The sequence below is a fragment of the Triplophysa rosa genome, linkage group LG16 (genome assembly GCF_024868665.1).
Source record: "Triplophysa rosa linkage group LG16, Trosa_1v2, whole genome shotgun sequence".
Taxonomy (NCBI): Eukaryota; Metazoa; Chordata; class Actinopteri; order Cypriniformes; family Nemacheilidae; genus Triplophysa; species Triplophysa rosa.
The window spans coordinates 14,154,562-14,182,256 of NC_079905.1; the positions used below are offsets into that span (position 1 = coordinate 14,154,562).

Here is a 27,695-nt window from a genome sequence, read left to right on the forward strand (position 1 = left end):
CTTTTTTTTTTTTTTTTTTATTTATTTTTTTTCTTTGTGTTTTATTTTTTTTTTTTTTTTTCTTTATTTTTTTTTTTATTTATATTTTATTTTCATTACCTTTTTTTTTTTTTTTTTAATTTTTGTTTTTTTTCTTTATTTTATTTTATTTATTTTTTTTGTTTTTAACATTTTTTTTTTGGATTAGCATCTTTATTTTAGGAGCTCTGAAAACACGGTTAAAAATAGGCCTGTGGCACGGTGGGTGCTACATGTAAACAGAATCAGATTCCGCTGTGTTGTTGCACTACATGACCCGGCTGGTCCACTGAGTCACACAAGATCAAAACTTATATACACATTTACATTACTATCTAGACAAATTAAGTATCTTATTCCAAACATTTGTGATCCTGTCTGTGAAAACCCAATGATTCACTTTTCTAAAATTGTCCTATAATGCAAAGAACATTCTGGGAAAATATAATCTTGATATCTTTAATATTGAGTAAGGTAATGTCAAAAATAACAGTGAAATTAATGCTCGAAATCAACCGTATTTAGATCATTTCTTAGGTCATTTTCATATTTATTAAACTGAAACATCTCGTACACTGATACAATATTGATTGTCTATATTCTGTTCACTTTGGCAAAGGGTCTTAAAGGTCCAGTGTATGAAATTTAGCGGCATCTAGAGGTGAGGTTGCGAATTGCAACCAATGGCTCACTCCACCCCTCCCTTTCAAAGCACTACGGTGGCTGACACAGAACTAAGATGTCGTCACGTTTTCGCTTCTTTGCCGAAGGAGATAACGTTTTTACGAAACACGCTCTGTAGAGCAGTTTGTCTGTTTAGGGCTACTGTAGAATGATGAATTCCACGGAAGGAGGCCCACGGTATGTAGATAGAAATAGGTCATTCTAAGGTAATAAAAACAACACTTCATTATGTAAGGTCTTTATACACCTCTGAAGACATAGTTATGTACATTATATTGCATTTCTGTCAGATCCTACAAAAAATGACACACTGGACCTTTAACACTAAGAATTCATGGATTTTCTCTCTTCACATTTCACCGCAAGATGAGGTAAAGGGCTGGTCACATCTTACTGCAGCTGCTTCATCTGATGACTGTCACCATACAGGGAGCAATGGCGACTGATTATACAGTACACACGCTCTTGAATACCAAATAACAGCTGAAGGCCTCTCACAGTATAATCTGCAAGTCAATCACAGAACACCAACAATGCACTATTAAAGGGATCCATGACTGAAATAGCTGCAATATTTCTCCTCAAATGGGAAATGGACAGTTTGCTCCCTGCAGAACAATAAATCATTTATAGACCAATGTAGTGTGACTGATGTGGGCACAGTTACTGGAAGTGAAAATGAGTGATCAAGAACCGATTCTGAGAACGTGAGCGTCTGTGCATGAGAGAAAAATAGGAAGAGAGTAAATGAGAGAGAAAGAGCTTTGTGTATATCAGGTTGCTACTCGCAGACCTTTGTCAGGCAAATCCATGAATGATTTAGCACAAATTCATCCACCGAGTCATCTCAGCTATGGGTGATAAGATGAAAAATTGCTTTACGACGTCGTGGCCTTTGTACTAAAAAAACTGAAATATATGAAGCCACTTGAGGACTTGAGATTCTGCAGTTAACAGGAATCAATGAAGGATAATGTGTAACATTTATTTTACATTCTCTGCTGATGGGTGGACAACATTATATCTGTTATGTAATAGTTCTGATTATGTCACAACATGCTTTTTTGCTAGCTTGTGACAAAATATATATGGGCTTTGACTTGTAGCTCCGTTGGTATGGCATTGAATTAGCAATGCAGTGGTTTGATACTAGGGAACAGAAACTGAAAAAGGTTGAAAGCACTGTACGTTGTAGAGCAGAATTTATAAAACCTGTTTTACAAAGTTTAGCTAAAGAATTTATCACAGCTGCTGCTGTGTTTGGTTCTCAAAGGTTGACCTGCAGAGGACCTTCACATTCCGCAACTCCAAGCAGACGTACAATGGAATCCCAATCATCGCTGCTAACATGGACACCACTGGCACATTCGAGATGGCACAGGTGCTGAGCAAGGTGAGTGCGTCTTTAAATAAAGCACAGCGACCGGTGAGCAACTGAGCCTTTGAAATCCAACCCAGAGAAAGTCTTGTTATACTGCTGATCACTGATGTGATTATCACAATCTCACTGAAACATTATTCGCTGGGTTCTGTTTCCTTGGTTTGAGATGAAGAGCTTTCTGTCTGTCTCCGTGCCAGACGTTTGCCGTGTCTCAGACTTCCTCTGGTCTCTCTCTCTTTCAGCACACCCTCTTTACAGCCATCCAGAAGCATTACTCCCTGGAGGAGTGGAAGACCTTTGCTACCAGCCATCCAGAGTGCCTAGAGGTACAAGGCCACAATGATTTTCTGATCTATGCAAAAGCTGTTTATTTTAGAGTTACAATCCATCTAGTGGAGGTGGAAAGTAAGTATTTTTACTCGCAAGTACATTTTTGCTTTTACTTTGGATAAATTTGACTTCCCTACATTATCAAGCATACGTCATACTTTTTACTTACTTAAGTAGTTTTTACTTCTTAAATACATGAAAAATCTAGTACTTTCTTTAACTCAAGAATTTTTACCCCAAACTTTTAAGAAGTTGTAAAGTACTTGAATTTTTAATGCAATTAAAGGTTAAAAACATGCGAAAATGTATTTTAAAAGTATGACGTATTATTTACAATGTATAGAAGTTAAATTTGGAAAAAAATGATCTGTCCCCTAAAAGCAAAAACAAAGCTTCAAGGCCCCCGATTCATTTTTTTGTTTTGTTAGTAAAATATATGAATAGAATATAGATAAATATGTATTTATCTGCTTTCCTGTGGCTCAGTGGTTAGAGCATGGCGCTAGTAACGCCAAGATCATGGGTTCCTTCCCAGGGGATTGCACATTCTTAGAAACAGAGGTATAGTATAATGCAATGTAAGTCGCTTCAAAGTGTCTGCCAAATGCATAAATGTAAATGTATATGGAAGGGTTTCATGTGAATTATGTGCATTTCTATATGAAATATACTGTAGTACTTACTATTGTAAACTGTATTTCTAAATAGTGTTTTTGTTTGGTAAATATCAAAGTATTCTACAACAAAATATTATAGTATGTTGTAGAAATTATACTATAATATAGTATACTATAGTATATACTATACATATACTATAGTATAATTACATGAATATACTTTAGTATATTAGAAAATATAGTATACTACAGTTTATACTATAGCATTTACTATACTTATACTATATTATAATTACTATAATAGTACTGAAATATACTGTTGTATAGCGTATTTCAATTTTGCCATAATGTAGTATACTATAGTACAGCATATACTATACTTATACGATGGTATACTTGCTATAATATTACTATAACATACTACAGTATAGCATATTAGAAATTATACTATACTATAGTACTGTATACACTATAGTATCGTATATAAAAATGTTACTATAATATAGGATACTGTTGTAAATACCATACTTATACTGTAGTATACTTATTATAATATTGTTATAACAAACTGTAGTACCGTATATTGAAATTATACTATAATATATTATACTACAGTATGAACTATATTTATACTGTAGTATAATTACTACAATATACTGTAGTATACTACAATTTACTACAACTTAAAAACAGTGAATACTATAGTATACCACAGTATATTTTCTTGTATAATTACTATAACTTACTATAACAGACTATAGCATAGTATATAAAAGATTATACTATAATATAGTATACTTTAGTATAAACTCTACTCATACCATAGTATAATTACTATAAATATATTATAGCATACCACAGTATCTTTTCTTGTGGGCTACCACAAAATTTGCTAATCATATTCTGAAAATCTGTTTGCAGTAAAATTCGTAACTATGTTGTTTTTATTTTGCCTATAAGCCACAGCCCCCTCTAACCGCTATGACCTACCAGGGGCCACCAGTTTGGGAAGCACTGCATACGGTTGCACTTTATTTTACAGTCGTGATCTACTGTATATGCCCATACTATGGATTTACTGTGTAAATACTGAAAAAAAAAAGTTCAATCACAAAGCCCACACTGCAACCATACTGACAAATTCCCTTTGTTGAATATTGAAATGAAGCCTATTGCATCTCTCATCTTCAGCATGTTGCTGCCAGCTCAGGCAGCGGAGCAGCAGACCTGGAGAAGCTGTCCAGCATCCTGGAAGCCATTCCTCTCATCAAGTACATCTGCCTGGACGTGGCCAACGGCTACTCAGAACACTTTGTGGAGTTTGTAAAAAAAGTTCATGAGAAGTTCCCAAACCATACTATTATGGTGAGATGATCTGCCCAAATATACAACGTATACCAATACACTAAAGAAATCCATATATTTTGTGTGCTTGTTTAACTATAACCAAAAGATGTACAATGATATTGACCATGTAGGCAGGAAATGTGGTGACAGGTGAGATGGTGGAGGAGCTCATTCTGTCTGGTGCTGACATCATTAAAGTGGGCATTGGGCCAGGTATCAGTTTTAAGATGTTCAGTTTATGCAATTGCAAACCCATCTTTAATTCATATTCTCAGAATTAATAACTTAAATGTTGGAATGAAGCTCGTTCGTGATATTTGACTATACATCTGTAGGTTCAGTGTGCACTACACGCATTAAGACCGGTGTGGGTTATCCGCAGCTGAGCGCTGTCATTGAGTGCGCTGACTCAGCCCACGGACTCAAAGGCCACATCCTCTCTGTAAGTCTTCTTAAAATTGATCTCAAAATTGATATTCTGTAATACAATGCTTTGACTGACAGGTGGGAAGCCATAGACTAGTTACATCACATTACCACAAGAAGGCAGCATCCTCAAATCTATAAGTCTCAACCTTCTGTTTTATGTAGCCCAAGAACCCATCTATCAAACCAAATCTAAAATGAGTTCCTATAAAGTCACTTATACTAAAATCATTCAGCATGATTCATTTTAAGTGGTCATAATGGTTTAACTTCGGATTCACTTTAAGGGACAGTTCACCCAAAGATGAAAATTCTGTCATCATTTACTCACCCTCGAGTTGTGCCAAATCTGTATAAATTTCTTTGTTCTGAACATAGAGAAAGATATTTGGATGAATGCTTGTAACCAAACAGTTTTTTGCCACCATTGACTATCTTAGTTTGAAAAATTTCTTTTTTTTTTTTTTTTTTCTGTTTTTTTTTTTTTTTTTTATTTTTTTTAATTTATTTTTTTTTTTTTTTTTCTGTTTTTTTTTATTTTTATTGTAATTTTTCTTACTACGCTAGTCAATGGTGGCTAATAACTGTTTGGTTACAAGCATTCTTCCAAATATCTTTCTCTTTGTTCAGAACAAAGAAATTTATACAGATTTGGCACAACTCGAGGGTGAGTAAATGATGACAGAATTTTCATCTTTGGGTGAACTTTCCCTTTAACCAAGCAGCACACACACACCCTAGGATGGAAATGACTTTTCTAATCTGTTTCTTTTTGTATCTGAACTGTATGTTACATGACTTTAGTTAATGTTCCTGTAGCCGAGTTGGTAAATCATTGTATTGCAATGTTCTGGGTTTTATCCCCAGGGAACATACAGCCATATATCCAATGTATTTAATGCACTCCACAGTATTTGACGGAGTAAAATCGTCCGCAAAATGCATAAATGTAATAAGTAGACATTTATATTAAAGCTTTATTTTCATTAGGATGGAGGCTGCAGTTGCCCAGGGGATGTTGCCAAAGCTTTTGGTTAGTTCATCGAAACATGAATTACATAATTATTTATAATTTATAAAATAATATTCATATATTTTATAGCTTATTATGTATTTCCTCCTATGAAGCTTCAATGTATCACTGTGAATATGACATTAGGTGCAGGGGCAGATTTTGTCATGCTGGGAGGGATGCTTGCTGGTCACGATCAGTGTGCTGGTGACGTCATTGAGAAGGACGGCAAGAAGTTCAAGCTTTTTTACGGGATGAGTTCAGACACAGCCATGAAGAAGTATGTTGGGGGAGTAGCCGAGTACAGGTGAGGATGTTTACATATTCATTTAGACATGTGTCATCCAAGTTGATGTTTCAAATATTTATGTCAGAGTTATGTCAGATAACTGCTGTTGCTTACGTAAAACAGACATCTGTGGTGCATCTATGTACATGTGTTTATGGATTGCAGGGCGTCAGAGGGCAGGTCAGTCCAAGTGCCTTACAAGGGCGATGTGGAAAACACCATAAGGGACATCTTGGGCGGCTTGCGGTCCACCTGCACATACGTAGGAGCTGCCAAACTCAAAGAACTGAGCCGCAGGACGACGTTCATCAGAGTCACGCAGCAGTCCAGCCAAATGTTCACCTAGTGCTTGTGCTCTAAACCAAACCCACACATATCGGTTTCAATTCATGAGTTCCAGTTATGATCAAGAGACACAGAACTTGACAATTCTAAGTGAGCGGCTTAATTCCACTATAGAAAAACACAGTCATACGCAGCATATTTTCAAAGGCTTTCCATTTTTTTGTGCTATCTGGATGCATGTATCTCTTTAAATCATTGACAAATTCCCTCAAAAACACACACACACACACACACACACAACCGGATACTATTTTACTCAGGAACTTTGCTGTATACCTATATGCATCTCCTACACTACGGCATGGCAAAATTGTATTCATTTAATCCCTTTTAAGTTATTCAATTCAATGCTGTACATGACGGAGGTTGATTTGAACCGAAACGACATTAAATAAGCCATTAAGACAGCTGACAGGACAATACCGATGAGAATTTAGTCGTTCATTGTAACTATGCAACCATTTCTCTATGTACCGTGTACTGATCAGAGGTCAGATGAGGCATGTTAGTCGAGTATTTACACAAAATATATTGAACTTGTCCCTGCGTGTAATTGCTATGAGTTGACATGGTGCGTTGGTTGTGTCCTGTTGGGAACTATTTCTGCAGGCCTGCTTCCATTGTGAATGTACAATGGGTGTGGTGGGATGTCCTATCAGATCAGAGGAATGTAAAATCACTACTGTAACGTGTTCAACATTAAGCCTTGTGCAGTTTGATGAGGTAGAAAATACTGTATTGAATCTGTGAAATGTAAGGAATAAACATATCTAAATGAGGAATGTGATTGTTGTATGACTTGCGTACTTTTGTGATTTGTTGAGGCAAAATATCAAACATCTTTTTTTTTCAAAAATTGTTTGTTAAAGTTGAATAATTCCTTAAAATAATATAATTATTTGCAGCAATACCATATAAGAAGCATTTTTACATCTCTAGTTTTAAGTCAGTGGTTGTATAGAATTTAGTATAAAGAACGCTTTGGTATAGCCAACAATGGTTCTTCTAAGGCATTGTTTTGCAGTATTTTGGTTACACTTTGCAATAAGGTTGTATTAGTTATTGCATTCAATAATGTTAACAATGTAAGGGATAATGTACAGGTAGCCGGTTGTTATCGCAGAAATAAGCACCGACAGTGTGAACAGGAAGCGTCTCGTGTGGCTACTTGCCGCATGAGAAAAAACTGGACATGAAATGTGAATTTGAAATATTTTATTAGCTCATTTTTACCGAATGCAGACCTTACACAAGGAAAAGACGTTTACCTTCGGTTTTAAGGTAAGAAACGACGTTCAAATGTCACGAACAGGCAATTTGGTTGAATCATTTGTAAATATAATAATAATAATATAATTTGTCAAAAATAACGGTCAAAATGATTTGCTGCATCCGGGTTACCGCGTGTTGTTAGTTTTGAGCGGTTGTTATCTGGGAATAACGAACCTGCAAATGTCGTGACTGGCCAATCAGAATCAAGCATTCCAACGAGCCGTGTAATAACTAATGTTAACAGTTACAGCATTTGATTTTAATAACGTAGTAAATGATGTTAACATTAACTAAGATGAACAATTGCTGTAGAGGTATTGTTCATTGTTAGTTCATGTTAGCTAATGAGCACTAATGTTAACAAATACAACCCTATGGTAAAGTGTTACCTTTATTTTTAGAAGCGTTGATTTTTACACATGAATAGTATTTATATTTTTGGGAAAAGAAATCCTCTTTTCATGCACACTCTTCAAAGGGGGTGTTCATGCATGTGCAGTGATGAAACAACCTAAAGTTATTTTCAATGACCTGTCAGATATGCAAAGTTAAGCCTTATGCAAATAAACATGTGCAAACATCATCAGGAATGCAGACAGTAATAAAGTTACTGTAATCGAATAAAGAATAAGCAGCAACAGGACATCCGCCCTAAACTCTGCTGGACGGTGCACAGTACAGTATGTGTTAGCATATAAGGTCTATAAGGTCTTGGTTTGCCACGTCCTGCTCACAAAACAAACAGATCGACTCTCACAACTCACAAAAAAGTGACTCCAAAAAGTCTGCGGTTTGCAATTGGCACTGTAATTTTTATTAGTATGTGTATACTGCAACAATAAACTTGTACTGGTATAGAGACAATTTCTTTTTTAAACAAATTTGTTCACAACCTGAATCAAATATTGTTTTGTTGTTCAGAATAACGAAATAAGTTCTAACTAGAAAACCGGCAAGCACCATCAAAGAAAGGGACCAAAAAATCCAAGAAACAAGGTGAGTGCATCCTACAAATAGACACACCACAATTAGAAAATAGAATTTCAATGTTTTTTATATTAGTTTTCTTTTTTTAAAAAGCTAGTGCAAGTACAATATTTTACACAACTTACAGAGTATGCACGCATATGGAAATAAACAAACAAACAAAAGTTTGCCTCACAATGATCTCTACCTAGGGCTTTAGAACTTAATTTTTTCGTATATATTTATCTTTCCTTTACTAAGTAAGGTGCAAAACACTACCTCCTCTCCCAAGACCCATCTCTTGCTACTGGCCGTTACAATTCCACAACCTTTGGATGGGATGTGACATTCAGTTTTTCTCTAACAGTCTTAACATTTCTGCATGCTGTGTGCGTCCAGTATGGAAATAACAACACTGACTCAGCAATATGGCAACTGACCATCCATCCCTTCAATGTTTTCAATAGTAGGTCAAGTCCAATCCAGTGGTTTTATGATCGTGGATGTTTCTGCCCAAAGGCAAGTGAATAAAGAAACTAAAAACAGCTTCCATTTTCCTTCCAATGGAAGACATCGAATCTCTTTACAACAAGACCTGCAAAAGTCCAGCAGGATTACGGCTATATCTGAACCAGCTTCTTCCTGAGGAATGACCGATGGCTTCCTGTGTGTGTCAAAACACAATCTTTACATTGCAATCTCAAAAGGATAAAGTGAAAACAAACAGAAAATAATAGAGGTGGCTGGACATGCGTGCACATACGATAAACCCAACCCCACGTCTCAGCTCTTTACCTGACATAGTGTTACATCACTTCCAACCCACTAGGGGGAGCTCCTACGTATTTGTATGTCTCGCCTTTAAAATCATCATCCGGCTGTCGAGAAACCGCCTACACTCTCCTTGCAGGATTCAATGTACACAAAACCTGCTTGGAACTGACTGACGTGTTAAAATTAGGTTCAATTCACAAACAATCTATTAAGCACAATTTTACAGAGACATCTTAAGCATTCATTGGCAAGAATTCAAAGTTACAAAAATTACCTTTTTCTTGAAGATATCTTAATCTCGAGAGTGTACTTGAACAAATTCCAAAAGGATAAATACACACGTTGATTGCTATGTGTGACACATTGGGTACGTGAGGACAGCATCTGTACACAGGTTGGTTTAGGCCCTCGGTGGTCTTTTAGTTCTCAGTGGTCAACCGGGGGCGAGTGTCCAGTTTAAGCCAACAGCGCTCAGTTTCGAACAAGTCTCTTGAAACAAGTCTTGTTGTGGTGTGTTGTGGTCAGACGGGCTGGGTTTGGCCTAAGATGAACCTCGCTGAGAAAGTGCTCGTCAGTTTATCAGCTCACCAATGAGACATTTGAACTAGGGCTTGCCTCCTTTTCTTAAGGAGTGTGCACTGTTTCGACTATCCAGCACTCATTTGGCTGAATGCTTATAATAAGAACCAACGATATTTATAATTGTAATAAGACTAATTACAATACCCATATCAAGCAACCCATACATCAGGGTAAAACAAACCAAAAATAAAGTGGGCAGAAGTTCTCAGCCTGAGGTGATTTATCCAGCGGTTCGGACAATTGTCAAACAACAGTCAATTTAACAAGAGAAATCCTGACTGATCTTTAATTCTCTCTTATGAGAAAAACAAAACAAAGAGAGAGCCTCAAAAAAACCTCAAAACAAAAAAGAAATTTCAAAGACAGCCACAAAAAGAAAAAGAAACTTTGATTTATTTTTCAAACTGCTGAAACTCTAACATTCGTCTTTTCATGTCTTTTTGTGCCAGTAAAACGAAAGTAAAAACAAGAAAATGGTCGGCGTGCTTCTCCTGATAGAGTCGACCGCTCGAACATGTCAAAACATTCATTGAAACACTTTCTCCCGTCTCCTGCCTCAGTAAAAGAGTGCTACAGAGGAGACCACAGTAAAGTACAAACACATGAAGCAACGTCAAATATAGAACCAGCATGAAAATAAAGAACAATGGTGTTTGAGCACAAACCAATAAAACAAACCAAAAAAATGAAAGTGGGTTCGTAGAGAACTTTATGGCACCTCTCTACCCTTCGCATCTCAACGCGTTGGACCCAGGAACGAGCAGAGATGGAGGGGAGAGACGACGATGTCACCACGTTCTCTTCACTCCACGTTCTCTTCACTCCTCGCCCTTCCTTGGGATTAGAAAGTGCTGAAACAGTATTATTAAGTCTATCTATTCTATACAAATGACAAAAAAAAAAATGTGCATTTTGTTTTTGTTGGTTTCTATAAAAGTGGTCCCCACTTCGATGAGGTCGACGATTCGTTTCGCATTCATTCAGTCTATTTCAGTATCTCGCGCGTGTGAAGATCTGAGCTTGTGACGGGCAGACGAACAGACAGCTTCTAATGCGGACAGACGGACTGAGACAGACGGAGACAGACAGAGTGTGTTAGGAAGGCCTCATATGGTGGAGAGACAGTGTGTGAAAACCAAAGCACAGGGCCAATGACACGACTGCTTCTGGTTACAGCAGTTGAACACACACCTTAAAATAATAATATACTTACAATTATTACATACCTTTCATTATCAAACACGTTCCCCCTCGACACACAAACACATTCACACCTATTTCCCATCCCTGAGTAAAGCCCAAGGGAAAAAAACGTTTAATCATCAAACTCATCCTCAAGAGTGGGAAACACAGACAAAAAGCAGATGTGCAAACATCAGGTGTTCACTACAAAGTGAAAATACAATAATCGCCTCACAAAAAGCAAATCACACAACCTGAAGGCTGTTTCAAACTAGAGAAGGTATCTGGATGAAAACTACAGAAACTGTGCTACATACAGGTGGCACAAACTGTCAAGAAATGATGTGTAACAAATATTAAGACAGAAGAGGGTGGAGTTTAAAATGTCACCGATGGGGTTTCAGTTTCATGTTGTTATAAGCTATACAGATCGTTTTTTATTTATTCATTTTGTCCCTTGAGACTGGCATTATGCCAAAGACTGCCAGCTGTACCACATATGCGTCTGTTATTCTCTTTGCGATGACCATTGAATGTGAATTTGAATGTCCGGCATATTTCATTCATTTGCAACTGGACATTTGCTTTCAATATGTGAGAATATTCCACAGTTTTCCAAATGAATAGCAAACCATCTTCAAATAGTAAGCCTAAAAGCTTATTACGGACCCCATACATACAGTATATGCGCTTGTTTTTCTTTTGATCTTAAAGTGACAGTTCACCCAAAAATGAAAATTCTGTCATAGATACCTTCTGTCTCACCCTCTTGTCATTTCAAACCTGACTTACTTTCTTCCGCACAACACAAAATAAGATATTTTGAAGGATGTTGTTAACTGGCACCATTCACTTGCATTGGTTTTGTACCCATACAATAGAAGTGAATGGGGGCCAGTGCTGTGTGTGACCAACTTTCTTCAAAATATCTTCTTCTGTGTTCTGCGGAAGAAAGTCATACAGGTTTGAAATAACAAGAGAGTGAGTATATGATGACAGAATTTTCGTTTTTATATTACTTTAAATAAAGTGTAGGCCGTTCAGTCCTCATGTTGTTCAAAATCTGCATGACTTTCTTTTCGGGAAACCTAAAAGAATATTTTACACTGAAATCAAAATGGTTATCATTTATGCACCCCCACGTCATTCAAAACCTGTATAGGACTTTTTCTTTTGGGAACACAAAGAAGATATTTTGAGAAATGTCTCAGTGGTTTTGTGTCCATAAAATGGATGTCAATTGGGGTCAATGTTGTCTGGTTATCAACGTACATAATGTTCATAATGTCTTATGCGCTCTGTAGAAGAGAGAAAGTCTTGAAGGTTTGGAATGACATGAGGGCGAGCAAATGATGAGAGAGATGAGAACAAGAGGGCTGTTAAGCACCAAAAAAATCACTGAAAGATTTGACAACCAGTCACCATGTTCACCTACATCGGTGTTCCATAAAAGAAAGTCAGGTTTTGAAAGACAGAAAGGGATGAAAACAGAGCTTTCATTTTTGACTTGTTTTTTTCTAATGGGTGCGTAGGTGAGTATTAGCACCCTTTGTATTTCATTCAAGACAGTGAGTGAGCAGACAATCAAAATTCATGAATTCTCATAAGTGCATCTAATATCAGGCTAGACAACAGGAAAAATTACAAATACTGTCAAGGTTCTATGGCTATGAAGGAGACAAAAGCACAGACCAAAAAGGAGACCAAGGAGGGAGACGAAGCCTTCCGGAACGGCACTTTTCCTGGACCGAGCGGGTGGATGGGGCGGTTAGCGGTTGCACTCACATGCCAGGCAACAGAAGGTAGCTAACGGTTGCGGCTGGGTAAACATACTCCGGGCCTGGTGGCCGTAAGAGGCGTACTGGTTCTGTATGGGCACCTGAAAAAAATCTGGAGGTCACTATCCCTTAGGGTTTAAGACGGCTAGGAGGGGACAGACTTTGTCACTGCATATTAACGTGTACATTTCTCCCTGAAGTTGCCGAGGGCTGGCTGTGCAAACCGCAAAATCAAACTGAGGTCGAACAGATCAATGGCTAAATTCAGGCATTGACGTCCGGTTTGCTTTTTGGTTCAACACTAGACAAGACTAAGGGTTATTGCTACGTGCCGTTGTTCGGAATGCATCTTGTGTGTGAATGGAAACGCACTGTGCGACCAGAAGGGGGCAGAATGTGTGAATGAAGCAAAAACGTTGATAATTGTAAGAGAAGAAGAAATGAAAATAATGCAAGGTTTGCCATTTACTGTAACTGTACGGTGGTTTGCTACATGCATATCAACGAACAAACAATATCACATCTTAGCTTTTGGCCCACAAAATACATGTTGAACAAAAAATATCAAGTCTGATTGGTTGAAGCAGATACATACGATCCAAGTGAAACACAAAGGAGACAGAGATCATGTCAAATGGAAAAAAAAAGAAAAATGCACGGTTGTTGTGTGTGTTGATCTGAACCTGTTTTATTATCAAAAATAAAGCATTTTCAAATTGTATATGGGGTGCACTCACCCACCCACCACCACTCATTAAATCTGTCAACCCATCCATGCATCCATCCTTTTTTTCACTACCACTATCCATCTTCACCCACTCAAGCAAACTTGAGCCTGTCCAATCCAAAGACTCGACAAGTGTGCAGGTCACAGGCTATGACTCTATCCACCCCTATACACACAATCTTTGTGTCCAAACCCAATCAGTCCCGTGAACCAGGCAAACTTGTCAAGAAACTGCTACATTTTGGGTTTACAGCCCTGTCCTGTGCCGGCTGTGAAACCAAACAAAATCATGTCACTATCTCTCCAGATGTGCAAATTGCAATATTCTTTTAAGTAGAATTTAAATATCTATTTAAAATACGTGTGGTTTTACACACACACACCCACTCACGCACAAACACACACTACACACGTAGGCGCACACACTCGCACTCTTTGACACACACGGATATACTACAGATTACTGAAATTACTACATGACTGCTTTCACATACGCTCTTGTATGGGGACGGGACTGAAAACGTGCTCATGTAGTCTTGCGCATTCATACAGTAAAATAGATCTAGCATATGCAGTTCTATACACGTTAATGTACAAAAAAATACATGACATATTTCAACACGATTGAAAATGACTGTAGCCGCGTACGTGCGTGTTTATACATGTATATGCGTACGCCTGAATGCACACAACTCGCACGCGATGCATTGCAAATAAACATATGTATATGACAGCCTTCAATCCCCTCATATCTCTGCGAATCAAAACAGACCGATACTTGTTTTCGCTTGCATTTACACTTTCATACGTCTCTTTTTGCTTTAAATGGCAGTCGTTTTACAGGCCACGCCCATTCGTGCAACTCTGGGACAATCGGACGCGACGTTAAAACGGCTTCCTTTATTCTTTCGACACCCGTTACATTCTTCCCTTCACAGAACAAGCGACCCTCGTGAGCCTCGAGAGTCCCGTACGACATCCGATTCATTATACAGCATACAGTACGGTTCACGTTGAAAAATCAACATAAAATATTAGTAGAAATAGTAATAATAATATTCATTAACTTGACAATAATCATCTTTATAGTCATTTGACTCAACTATCAGTTAGTGAGTATAACAAGTTTGTTAAGTGCTTCAGGACTACCACTCTTTCCATCCTTCCCAGACAACTTTCTCTCTCTTTCTTCCAAAATATCTCTCGTCGAAACCAAAAGAGGTGAGACTGCACTAAAAACAAAGTTCTGGGGGATCTCATCTCTTCACCAATGACCAGTCGTGTTTGTATGCATCAAGACACATCCATGCATATATACATAGACCATAATCCATCTTTCGTCTACGTAAAAAAATGACCCCTGATTACAAGGTTTACACATTCATCACGAAAAGGATTGAATATCTACCTGTCGGGTGCGATAGGAGGGTTTGCGGAAAACAAAAACATGCAAAACTACAAAAATAAAAGGTTAGACAGTTGTATATATATAAAAATAGACTCATCCGTTTTCCCTGTTCAAAATGATTTGAGTTTCATCTCTCTTAGGAGTAAGTGGCACTGCTTGATGACATCATCTCTCCTGGCCTGTACCATGGTAGTTGGAAACCTCTTCTTTACTATTGAATGGATAAATATACTACGTGCAGATCTAACTGCACTGATGATTGTTAGGACTGAATAATCTCACAGTTAGACATCAGATAAAACTGCATTAACAAGATGGCTGACATCATGTGAACTCCTGCAACCAGTGAAGGAGTGATATCCGTTCCGCCACCATTAGCAATGTTGTCCACCTTCCCTCACTTAACATCTCATGATTGGTGGATGAATATTTTATACCGCTAGGTCTACTGCCGGGCCAAACAATAAGAGTCTTGGCCTTGTTAGCTACAACTAGTCAGTCTGTATATGCCTTTCAGATGGTCGTGCTTTGGCATCCCACCTTTTGACCAATTAAATAAGTCGCACCAATTGCCTTCGTAATATTGAATTCTTCTCTTACAATATTAACATGTGATGTGTGATAATGTACATACTGAATAAATTTACCTTTAAGGTACAGTAATCTCAATAGAAAGTCAGAAATCAAAATGAAGGGTGAGAAAACATTCTGTATAATTTCATCTTCAAGCTCTGATAGTCCATTCACTTGCCAATATTTGATCTGCCTTCGATACTGATTTTAACCTCCTGAGGGATAAACGAAGGCTTGGGGAACGTTAAAGGAGGCTCTCCGTCTGGATTTTCTATTTTGCGCCCCTCGGGTGCTGACCATCTCCGTTTGCGACCCATGGGTTTACTGTTGGACTCCGATTCGGCGGGCGCTGGTGCTTTGAAGATGTTCCTCTCTCCAAACCTCAGTTCTCCATTCTCTCCGTTTCCCTGAATGCCACCGCCGCCTCCCTGATCCACGCACTGCCCGAGTCCTTTCTCCTGTTCCGTGTGACGAACGCCCCCTCGTGCGCCGCTCACTTTGGGTGACTTGAGGGGTGGCCCAAGGCTGGGCACATCTAACACTTGCCCCTGGTTCTTCTTGATAGAGCCGTTCCTTAGGTTCTTCAGGGTGAGAGAGATGCAGACGTCGCCCACCGAAAGCTTGGTGCATGGCAACTCTAGCAGCTGGGTGGTCCGTTCGGGGCAACAGGATGACCAGCCCTGGCCAAACACAAAGAACGGATACTCTATGAGCACCTCCACGCTGACCTGCGGGGGAAAAGAGAAGTCAGGCAAACATAAAAGTTATGATGATATGAATGAATTCTTTGGCATAATAGCATCTGTTAATCAGCACTTCTCATACTGACAGACTTCAGAGCTGTTTTGAGTGGGTGGCCCCATCTCAACTCAACTCCCAGACAAATGAAACAGATTTTTCATACAGCCCACTCACAGTACAACAGAAGGAAGCCGAAATAAGGAATGACTCAATTCTGCCAGTGAATCCCACACAAACTAAACAAAGATGCCATGGGGACAGCCAGCGGAGGGTTTGAGAGATGATTTCAGCTGCCAATTTACCCCACTTCTAGTTACAATAATTGGGTGCAGGTGGAGTTCACATAGGAGGACATTCACACCCGTAAGGCACGAGAGAATACAAGCTTCATGGCTAACATATGGTCAGGCAAACTGAGATGATAACAATGTATAAACGCTATAACAAAGGAAAAGGATCCCTCGCCATTTGTAAAAACAAATGTAAAAGATGTAAAAGATATCAGCTTATGCCATGTGTACTGTTAAATATGAAATTAAATGAACAGTCTTGAAATTTGCCTCCAATATAAAATATATTCTCCTATAGAATAAAGGGAAAGTTCACCCAAAAATGAAAATTGGTATCCAAACACGGCGGCACCCATTGACTTCTATTGTATGGGCACAAAACCAAAGCAAGTCATTGGGTACAGCCGTTGTTCGGGTAAGTAAATGATAACATAATTTTTATTTTGGGGTGAACTATCCCTTTAACTGCAAATATATTAAATAGTTTAATACAAATTTGATAGTAATACAAAAACATCCCACCTGTGAGCGATGCTCCCCTACACCAAACTGTATAATAGCGAAGTTGGGTGTGTGACTGTTGTCAATGCGCTCTACGGTGCTGGAGTCAATCTTCAGCTCATTGCTGATCTCAGCACTCTGAATAAAATCCTCCGTCTTCAGATCCTCCACCCGTTTGAGCTCCCCATCTGCCAGCTGGATGATAGAGCCCTTGATGAAGTAAGGGGGCAGTGTTGGGGACGACGGCGGAGGTGGAGTCGCTAGCAGGCCAGCAGGGGCTGAAACCACAGGCAAGTGTAACTGGGCTTGAACCACCGAAGCAGCAGGATGGGCGAACGGGGCCGGAGGCTCGAAAGACTCCACTTTGGGTGCCGTCGAGGTGACGAACGCGTGGGGCAGCGTGGCAGGCAAGGGCGGTGTAGCTGAGGTGGCAGCGGCGTCTGTTCCACTCACTGGGATGATGACTGGTTGAGTTCCAGGAATGACTACGTGCTGGGACAGGGTGGGGTGGTAGCTGAGAGGGTGCTGGTGTCCTGTGCCAGCGATGTAACCAATGATGGGGTGCTGTGAGGGGTAGAAGTTAGTAGAGGGAAGGCCCAGGGAGAGTGACTCTGTGGTGTTGTGCGTTGTCTGGATAACTGCGTGTGAAGACATCGTGGTAACTGCCCCCCTCAGATTGTCCGCAGGTGGAGGGGGAGGAACAAAAATATGCGACGAAGAGGTGGAGGAAGTGCGGGAGACCGGTTTGCCTGCACATATCCCTCCTTTTTCACTGTGGGATGTAGGGGGAAGGAGCTTGTCCGGAGTACCTCCGGGATCAGCACTACTTGAGCTATGACTGTTGGGTACCAGCACCAATGAGGTCCGCATGGCTGCGCTATCTTGCATATACTCAGCAGGGAGCACCACATGGCGAGTCTCGTAGTTTTGTGGGCTCTGGTGCTGGTGAATCTGGTGCTGTTGGATGGAGGAGCTCCCTTTGGCAGTGCTGTTGCCCTGCTTCCCTGAACTAGACTCAAAGCGACGATCCTTTTCAAGTTCTCCATTCAGCACCTCCCTAGGCCGGTTGTCCTCCCTCTTTGGTAAAAATCCATCTGGATATTGAACCAAGACCTGTGAGGTGCCACCGATGGGAAGCGTGTGGTGAGGGTGAAAGTGTAGGGGAAAGTGTCCATGGGCAGAAGGAGCAGTCCGAGGGGTTACGCTTACAGGAGAACCAGCAATTTGGACATACTGGGTGGAGTGGGGTGAAGGGGCGCTGTCAGATGTGACCAGGCCTGGCGGACGGCCCAATTGATGGTGTTGGTCAATTTTAGATGCTGGAGAACTGGAGGTTCTGGCGTAAGTCTCACGTTGTGTGGTGGGAGCAGAAGGGGATGCTAACGGAGAGATGTAGCTGTATGGAGGGCTGATGAAGTGCAGATTTTGGGACAGGGGTGTGTACTGAATTGTGCCTGCATGTTGAGAGAGGGGTGACGTGTACACTGAAGGTATGGTGGGAACTGCAACTCTGGTCGAGTACGTGGATGAAGAAGGTGCGTTCTCAGCCGGGGCAGGCAGCGGTTTGTATTGATGCCCATCATGTTCTGCGGAGGTGCTGGTGTGCCTGTTGCTTCTGTCATACCCGCTTGCCAGACTGGCAAGCCAGGCTAGGTTCCCCCCACGCTGGCTCTCGTTGGCAGGCGCCACAAACATGGGCCTCTCCTCTGAGGGCAGAGTGCTTGCTGGGATTTCACGTTTTTTGGGGGGCAAGCATTCATTACTCCGCTCCTGGGTTGACTTCATGGTGTCTATGTCCTGTACCACTCTGGATGTTCTCACTAATTCTCTTTTCCCCTTTCTCTCTTTATCTCTGTTTGTCTCTGTAACAGAGCGTTCCCTCCCACTAATCAGGATGGGAATGGGGATGGGGTAGAGAGGAGAGTGGTGGTGGAAGGGAATGTGTCCTGTGCTTAGGGTCGGATGGACACGGATTTCAGTCGTAAGCAACGGAAGTCACGCCTGCTGTGGGAGAGCGGTCCATGCAATTCATGCGGAATCATTTCCCTCCGAAAGCGAGTCTCCAGGACTGCAGGAAGAACCTGAAATAAATACACACAGAGACATTTATGTCATCAGTCGGGTTTCTTCTGTGCCGCTAAGAAGGCACTATCAAAGCAAGACCCATAAAACTTAAAAGTGAAAGCTAGTTTAACTCAACAGTTTCCTAAAAATATTGCAATAAGGATATGCAGTGATCATTCTCTTTACTTGTCATTTGCAGGGATGTGTGTGTAGTGTTTGTAAATGCGCTTCCCCCCCAATGGGGCCAGATGGAACACACAGTATGAACATCATCAATAAAAAACACATACACACTCATGTGTGTACGAGGCTCATCCAATCTAGTGTAAACTGAAGAAAGCTTTAGAGACTTTTAAAGCTAAGATATTTCTAACCCTGTCTGTGAAATCCCATATAAAGTCGGATAATCTAATTATGGGATTAAGAGCATCAAAGTGGTTATAGCTAAAAAATGAAAAATAGCCAATGTGTGTTTATAACTATTTATGAAAAATTGTTATAGATGTTAAGATGCAGTACTCAAATTTATAATGTATGTTATAAATATGTATGTACTGTATATTGTGTTATATATGTATAATCTTTATATTAAAATGTATGTTAAATAATAAATATTATATATCGCTGTTGTCCATCTGAAAGCTCATATCTCCATATGTCGCGATTTTTATTTTTTGTCATAAATCATTATTATTAGTCATCCTTTATGTTCGTCACTGGGTTTTGCAAATATTTAACCAATAAAAAGCTTTCAAAAGTGCTTGTCAACTTTGACTACACAGTATTTAATTATTTGAAAGTACAGCGTTTCTCCCATTTCCTGAAAAAGGTTTCAGAAGGACACCTATAATAATTGCATATATTATTAGTATTGTTAAATATTATAAATGTATTAATGATTATTATTGACACTAATGATATTATTGATACTACATTTCATTATTTAACACAAAAAATACATTACTTTCAATCTTTGTCATTGATTTACTGATGTATTAAGTTATATTTTCACAGAACGTCCTTTACATTATATAGAATAATATTATTTAGAAAACAGTAAGTCACCAAAAATGACTTTAGCTGGGTTTTCCCAGACTGGGTAACGTACATTTATTCATTTGGCAGCCGCTTTTATCCACGGCGACTTACAAGTAGGAGAGCATACAAACATTTTGTCAACACGCTAAACAGTACCGTTAGTTTACAAGCCCATGCTACTAGGAGGATTAAAGCTGGAGTAAGCCAAGGAGAGAACGGACAACAAGATTTTTATGTTTTTTTAGACCCAAGACATATACAGTTATTGGTTAGTCAAATAAATGCTGAACAGGTATGTTTTGAGCTGTTTTTTGAAACTTGTGAAGGATGCTGCTGTTCGGGTGGAGGCTGGCAGTTCATTCCACCACAGGGGAACCGAATAAGTAAAGGTTTTTGAAAGCGATTTGATGCCTCGCTGTGATGTAATAACCAGGCGTTGCTCATTTTCAGACCAAAGATGACGGGAGGAGATATAGACCTGGAGCACTGAGTTAAGCTAATTGGGCGAATTTGCCTGATTTCACACACTTCCGCAGCTCTCCAGCATAGTGGGGAGCCAATGCAGTTTCATTTCATCTCCTGTACACTCCAGGGTGTATGGACAGTCACGTGATCAAACAGTGACGTTGTGCAGTGTTATGGCTTGTTTGACATTCCTCCCTGAGCTCTATTGATTGGACACATTCAGCTGCGTCTCTTGTCCAGCGCTAGTGGGCGGGTGGTTTTGCATGATAAACAGGGCTCTGATGATTTAACAAGTGTCGCAGTGCTATAAAAGAACACACATATTCTGCTGTATGGGGGAAACCACCCTTAAAGCCGGTCTACGGGCACATACATAGCAGCTTTTTCTATAGTGTGTGGGAAAAAATGTGCAGAATGTTTTTATGATATGTATAGACCACTTTGCAAGTGGTAAACACTGGTCCAGAAGCACTTTCCAGTTTCAGTTTTTATGTATTTATTATGAGTATTTTTTACATATACAGTATAATTAAATCTTAAAGATATTTGTTTAACATTTTAAATTGGTTATAAATATTCTGTTGGTTGTATTTTGTTTAGACGTTTGGGTAAATGAAACAGGAAGTTCTTCTGGACCAGCGTTGAACCAGCGTTGTTTACATCAGGGGTTTTCAAACTTGGGTTCGGGACCCCCAGGAGGCCTCCAGAAGGTTGCAAGGGGTCCCCAGAAAATTTCACAGAAAAAAAAGCAGAAAGTGTAAATATCTACTGAACTAGTGTTTATCCCTTCTTTTCTGCTTCTCTTCAGGGTTATAGAGTAGCCAACTATTTAAGTTCGAAAACAATATGTTGTCTTTATAATATCACATTTACTATTTATCTAATAATGTTTAAATATTTTTTTTAAACAAAAATTAATAGATGTAAATGTATTTTAGGAAGGAGGTCTCTCACAAAGGGGCATTTTATTTGGGGGTCCTTGGCATTATATAGTCTAAAAATCCCTTAATGTTTTTTGGTCATGTTACATACCATGTTGCTATTGACTTGCAGTGTATTACAATAATACCATAGTATTTTGAAAGTATCATGGCATTACTAGCTATGTAACGATTCAGCTCACGATGCGATTCACGATTTCGCCCCCAAAATGAGTTGAGACAAATTAGAAATGAACAAGTGCCCTTTTATTATAGGCCCTTTTCCCAATGACGTCACTTGACTTCCGCCTTTTCCCAAAGCAGTGTATCCTAACATCCGTCATGCAACAAACAAGAAGAAGAAGTACTTCTATTTTGCCGTCGCGCTGGAATTTAACAACAGTTAAAAAAACCTGACTGAACACGTATTCAAGTACTTATCCTAGCACCCTCGCTAACACAAAAAGAAAAAAGCACTTACCTTCATAATCAAACAGGTACTGTTCAACGACGAATTTGTATCCTTTCTCTAGCTTTGATCTTGTCGTTAGCGAAAATTTGTCTGCAAGACGTTTATATCATCTAGCCGTATTTGTGGCGATGTGCAAGGGACTTGATAAACTCCATTCTGATGCGCTAGCGGAAGTAATGATACACTGCTTCGCGGCAGAACGGAAGATGCGTGACGTCATGGGCGAAAAGGGCCTATTCCTCAAATGCTTTATGTCAAATAACAAAACTAAATTGGAACTTTAAATCAAACTCTTTTTAATATAAACAAACTAAGACTTTGTGCTTTTTGTCCGTTTTTTTTCTTACATTTTTTTAAAGAAATATCAGCATATCCACGTTTACCAAGTTTGCAGTAAACACATCGGCGCCTGCTGTTCAAAACATGTATTGCGATTCATTTAACATCTCAACCGACTTAAATCGTCACGTATTATTATTGATTCTTACTGTACCATCTGATCCAATCATGGTACGGCAACAGCAGAAATACTTTTTGTAAAGAAAATGAACCTGTTTCAATCTTCAAAACAACGTTTTACAAATTGAAATTCAGCTAAATTTTGACATGTTCAAAGGTTGTTTCACCAAGTAAAGCAGACGTAACAGCTCTTAGCTGATTACAATCAGCAGGAACCTGGTCTCTATTTGTTCTTAAGTCCAAGTAGTGTAGAAAGGTTACACAACAGATGAACATTATTGCCTGACGGCCGATTGACATCGAGGAGAGTGATTATTCTCTGCACTCTCTCAATCACGGCTTTTTTACCCCCATCCGTTACACTCTCATGTATCTCCTGTTGCTCATATCTTTCGTCTCCCTCGCAAGCCTCCTCCAACCTCTCTTCTAAAAAAGTCTTTTTTCCTTGCAGCATCATTTGCATTCGACAAGGGCAATCAAGCATGTTAATAACCCCATTATCATCATCATTTTAATGAATGATTTCAACAATCATGCACGGTAGATGACAATATCAATTACATGGTATTATAGCTTCCTCCCAAAAGCAATTCTGGACATTTCTCCGGTCTGTCCTTGAAAGGATAGTTTGATGTTCTTACAAACAGTGTCTGGATCCAGTCTTTAAACGCAAGAACACGACACACTATGTTCCCTGTAAATCAAATCACACCAAATAAAAATACTCCACGTGTCCAGTTATGCACAAAAAGCATCATCAAATCATACTGAATCACGAGACAACTCAAACAAAGTAACATGAACCATCTCCCAGTAGATGGACCATTTGTGCTCCAGTCTTATCATATTACTCCCCATTTGCATTAAGTTTTAATGCTTTTTATCCCCATCAGTCGTCAAAACTCAAGTCAAAATTGCCAACTCGTACTAACAACAAATGACTTGTAGTTGCTTTTATGTCTGTCAGTGTTTCTACTTTACAAAGGCAGTACAGCCAGAAAGAAAGACAGACGCTAAAAGCCAGAGACAGAGACACGGATGCTTTGATAAAGAGAGAGGACGTAGTATATTCTCAACTCAACTGACTGTATCCTACACCATTTTTTACGGCACGTCTGTTACCACAGCCAGTTAGGATTAATGGCACTAATGCCAACGGCTGGTATTGATGGGCACGCGTAAACAGCACACACTCGCAAACACGCATCATTGTGTTTCTGCGGTATCCCGGGGAAAGCCAAGTCCTAATCTTTTACAGTCGAGTCTTCTCTAACCCCGCCTACTTATCCCTCAGGATTAAACTCAGCACGCACACACACAGCAGGGAGAGAGAGAGAGAAATCTACTGACCTACATTACTTGGAACACTATGCTGCACACACGCACGCTTGTAAAACGGCAAGCACATAGCAACAGAAGACAAGCACGGAGATTCATTCAAATACTCATTAACACACACACATAATGAAGTACACTTCTATTCTGCACTGTAAACTGAGAGCATAGTGAGAGTAGAGCGAGAGAGAGAGACATAAAAGCCTTGTCAGATGGATCTTGCCGAGCATACTAGGAACAATATCAGATGACCTGAAACCTAAACGTATTGTCCTCCAGCAGCCCCGGCAACACTATGAATCACGTCCCCGGGGACCCAGAGAACAGCGGAGACGAATCAAAGGCATTAATCAAAGACATTCACTGGGAGTCTAACACAGACATGAATGAGAGGAAGCACGGGCTTCCAGAATGCCTTTTTTTCCGCCACAAAACCTCACTCTGACTGCAATAACGCACACGATGTACTGCAACAATAGATGTTATCCAGCGCACTCTGTGTGCATGTGCAGGCTGTGTGCATCTGTAGTGGGTCAATGGGAGATGACCATGAGGATGACAATGTTGAAGTCAACATAACTAAAGCAAGCCTGAATCAACCAGATGGATTTAAACATGCAAGACTAAATTACGCCGAGAAACAAATAACGCGTTAAAACAAGCGTGCATAGAAAATAAAATCTGAAAGAAAACACAGATACTGTTTTACACACTGCCATACCCTGTTAAAGGGATAGTTCACCCCAAAATGAAGATTTTGTCATCATTTACACACCCTTTTTTGAACCTGAATGACTTTCTTTCTTCACAAAAGATATTTTGTAGAATGTTGTTGGGTGGTACCCATTGATTTATACACACTGAAAAATAATCCAGGCTTAGTAAATATCATAAAAATAAAAAGCTATATTAACTTAATAAAATCTTTTAAAATCATTTAAATGATTTTTTTAGTGGGACATATCATTTTTTTAATTTAAAAAATCCAACAGTAAATTGATTATTTAAATTTATTTAATGAAAAGAAATAAGTATTTGACTAACAGATTATATTTTTATATATACCCTAATTTTTTTGGTGAATTCTAACAGAAATATTTGAGTTACTTTTTTTTCCCACTTACATTTATTCAATTTAAGCGGCTTTAAAATTTACTTGTTTTTTTTGTGTGTGTAAATCGTTTCACAAAACGTGTAAATCAAAGTTAAACTGTGGTCACAAAACCAATGCAAGTCAAAGGGTACCGCTGTTGCTCGGTTACCAACATTCTTTAAAAACATCTTCTTTTGTGTTCTGCAAAACAACTTTGTAGAGGAACATTCATACAGATTTCAAACTCTCATACTTTTAAGCGAGTACATGAATTGCTTTTAAATATTCAACATTCCTGTCACATTACAGAATTGTAAAAGTGATGCATAAAAAGCTAGAATGAGAATGTTGAAGAAAAGTGGATCAGAGACAGAATAGAAGATATGCACACTTTCCCTGATTCAAATACACCTAAAAAATTGTAACCTAAAATCTTGCTGTAAAAACTTATATCTGTAAAAAGGATATATTTCTCACCTATCCAGACACAGAATACTTAAAACTAGACGGACATTCAAAGTGTTATTCACACATCAGTCTCACCCGTCAGTGATAAATGCCATACTGTATTTCTGCACTAAAGACTTTATAGATCTTGCTCTTTAAAGACACACCCCTACAGTAGTCCTCCCTCCATTTCTGACATACTATCCCTTTAAAATGTGGGCAGATGCTCCACACAAACTGTTCCTCCCTTTACAATCATTCCCACCGCATGTTCTCTACAATGAACAGCACAGAAAATGACACAAGTGAACAGAGACATGCTGTAAAGAGAAAATATAAGAGAGAGAGAATTGTAGCTCAATGACTTGCGTTTTCCTAGAGACACAGAACATGAATCGGAAAGACAGAGAGCGAGAGAGAGAGCTGTGCTCCAAGTGTTTCCCAGCCTTTATTCCTGTCACAGTCATTTTAGTTAGGCTCAAGTTTCTCTATATAACACCGAATCAGAAATGGTTTCATTTTCGACTCATTTTCAGCTCAAAGAATACTTTCTAAACACAGTCAACCACAAAAAAACTCTTTAATCAGTATCGTTAAATCTTACCATAGCATTCACAAAGTCCATTTGCATAGCTCTCCCCTACCCCGACACCCATAAGGAGGTACAGCGGCGTGCCCGACGTGTACTGAGACGCCTCCTGGTTTAAGTCATGGCTGTGATCCAGGCACTGGCCCCTGCCACGCCGGGCCCAAGTGTCACACAGACAGCCCTGAGCTCTGAGCCCTGCCTGCAGTACTTCAACGTGTTATGCAAGGCCTCGCTGAAGCTGCCTGCTCTGCCCCCCTCCCTCGCTCGCTCACTCACTAGCTCCTCCCACACCTCGCCGCACACCACCAACTTCATCAGGTATTCATTCAAAAAAGACACATGCCAGCTGGCAGCCTGCCCGGAATACACCGCTAAAGAACGAGAGGGCGAACGAGGGAGGAGATAAAAAGAGAAAGGGAGGGAAATCGGGAGGGAGGGGGTTCAGAAAGCGAGCGATGGAGATTAAACCGGAGAGCGATGAGAAGATCTATACACACGAACTGCTCGGATGAGTAAATATGCCCGGGACGTGCGGTACGCACTCCCACACACTGCTGAGGGTAATAATCGCTTCAGCACAAGCGCACACAAACACAGACCCACACACATACACACTTCCACGGAGACTTCCCGGGATTAGAAGCTCTTTTCAGGTGAGCTCAAGGAAAACACAAGGGCATGTGAATCAAAGCCCGCGCATACACATCGCACATCGCAGCTCGTTCAGTCGGAGACCTCTAAATAAAAACTAAAATCCGTGTCATTGAAAGCTCAACACGACATTTAAATACTACAGAAAACAGCTTCGTTGCTGTGGCATCTAGCGCTCGTGCGGTTCTGTGAACTCGCCAGCAGGTGGTGGTAGAGAGAGCAGCATTGCTCAGCTTCACAGATAAAGGCTAGAGAGTTTGTTTATGACCTAGTTAGCTAAGCAGTTTTGATAAATATATATTCTGCTCAGCCGTGGCGAGGATGGCGCAGTGAGAGCGGACAGCAAAAATGTTCACTAAAGATAAAAGCCCGACCTTAATCTTCAGGTTCGGTTTCTCAGGCTGAACCGTCTGAGCTGACAAAAATCTCCAGAATTGTGTGTAGTGGGTTTAAACATTACAAAAGGCATTGATTGAGAGCTAAGAGTAATCCAATCCTATTGGTAGCTAGAGTAGTGGTCAAAAGTGATGTCCAATGCTGAATGCTTTATTCCGATATATTTTGAAAGAATAAAAACTGTGTGCTTGTGCTTGGAGTAAACTGAAGCTAAAGAATGGCAAAGCTTTTATACATGCAAAGCTTATTTAGTCAAGACCCAGGAGAACACAATATGAATTGATAAAACTGTAGTATGCATGCTTCTAGTAGATTTTTGTATATTACAAGAAAATGCTTTAAAGTTTATGTATAATCCTCATATTTGGATGGTTTAATGTAATATCTAATAAATCTAATAATTATAGCATGATATTATATTGCATTTTCTAATATTTAATTGTTTTGATTTATTACTTAATATCTATAAATCTAATTTTATTATATAATATATTATTTTACATAATATTACAGTATATTACAT

General features: G+C 39.4%; 2 protein-coding genes across 4 annotated transcripts in view; one reads left to right on the top strand and one right to left on the bottom strand.

The window, feature by feature from the left end:
* Positions 1 to 504: 504 nt before the first annotated feature.
* On the top strand, positions 505 to 7,225 carry gmpr (guanosine monophosphate reductase). Its single transcript, XM_057354782.1, has 8 exons — positions 505 to 2,095; positions 2,326 to 2,409; positions 4,222 to 4,395; positions 4,509 to 4,590; positions 4,713 to 4,819; positions 5,794 to 5,836; positions 5,963 to 6,122; positions 6,270 to 7,225. Exons 1-8 carry the CDS (start codon positions 2,051 to 2,053, stop codon positions 6,448 to 6,450), a joined length of 876 nt encoding a protein of 291 aa, XP_057210765.1. The 5' UTR covers positions 505 to 2,050; the 3' UTR covers positions 6,451 to 7,225.
* A 1,532-nt stretch (positions 7,226 to 8,757) lies between these two features.
* Positions 8,758 to 27,695, bottom strand: part of atxn1a (ataxin 1a) — a 77,080-nt gene continuing 58,142 nt past the window's right edge. Inside the window, exons 1-3 of one of the 3 annotated variants that reach the window (XM_057354361.1) lie at positions 26,141 to 26,416; positions 17,265 to 19,324; positions 8,758 to 16,439 (exon numbers count right to left, since the gene is read on the bottom strand). In XM_057354361.1, the coding sequence (XP_057210344.1) occupies positions 15,882 to 16,439; positions 17,265 to 19,028 (2,322 nt within the window). In that variant the 5' untranslated portion in view covers positions 19,029 to 19,324; positions 26,141 to 26,416 and the 3' untranslated portion in view covers positions 8,758 to 15,881. Of the gene's footprint in view, positions 16,440 to 17,264; positions 19,325 to 25,566; positions 25,638 to 26,140; positions 26,417 to 27,695 lie in introns of those variants that run through there. The other 2 variants (XM_057354362.1, XM_057354360.1) reach the window with 2 other exon arrangements.

Bases quoted from the DNA above. Each gene is read 5' to 3' on its own strand.
- gmpr (XM_057354782.1), top strand. From the start codon at position 2,051: ATGGACACCACTGGCACATTCGAGATGGCACAGGTGCTGAGCAAG. The intron at 4,396-4,508 runs GTGAGATGATCT...TTGACCATGTAG, and splicing joins TCCCAAACCATACTATTATG to GCAGGAAATGTGGTGACAGG. The intron at 4,591-4,712 runs GTATCAGTTTTA...ATACATCTGTAG, and splicing joins TAAAGTGGGCATTGGGCCAG to GTTCAGTGTGCACTACACGC.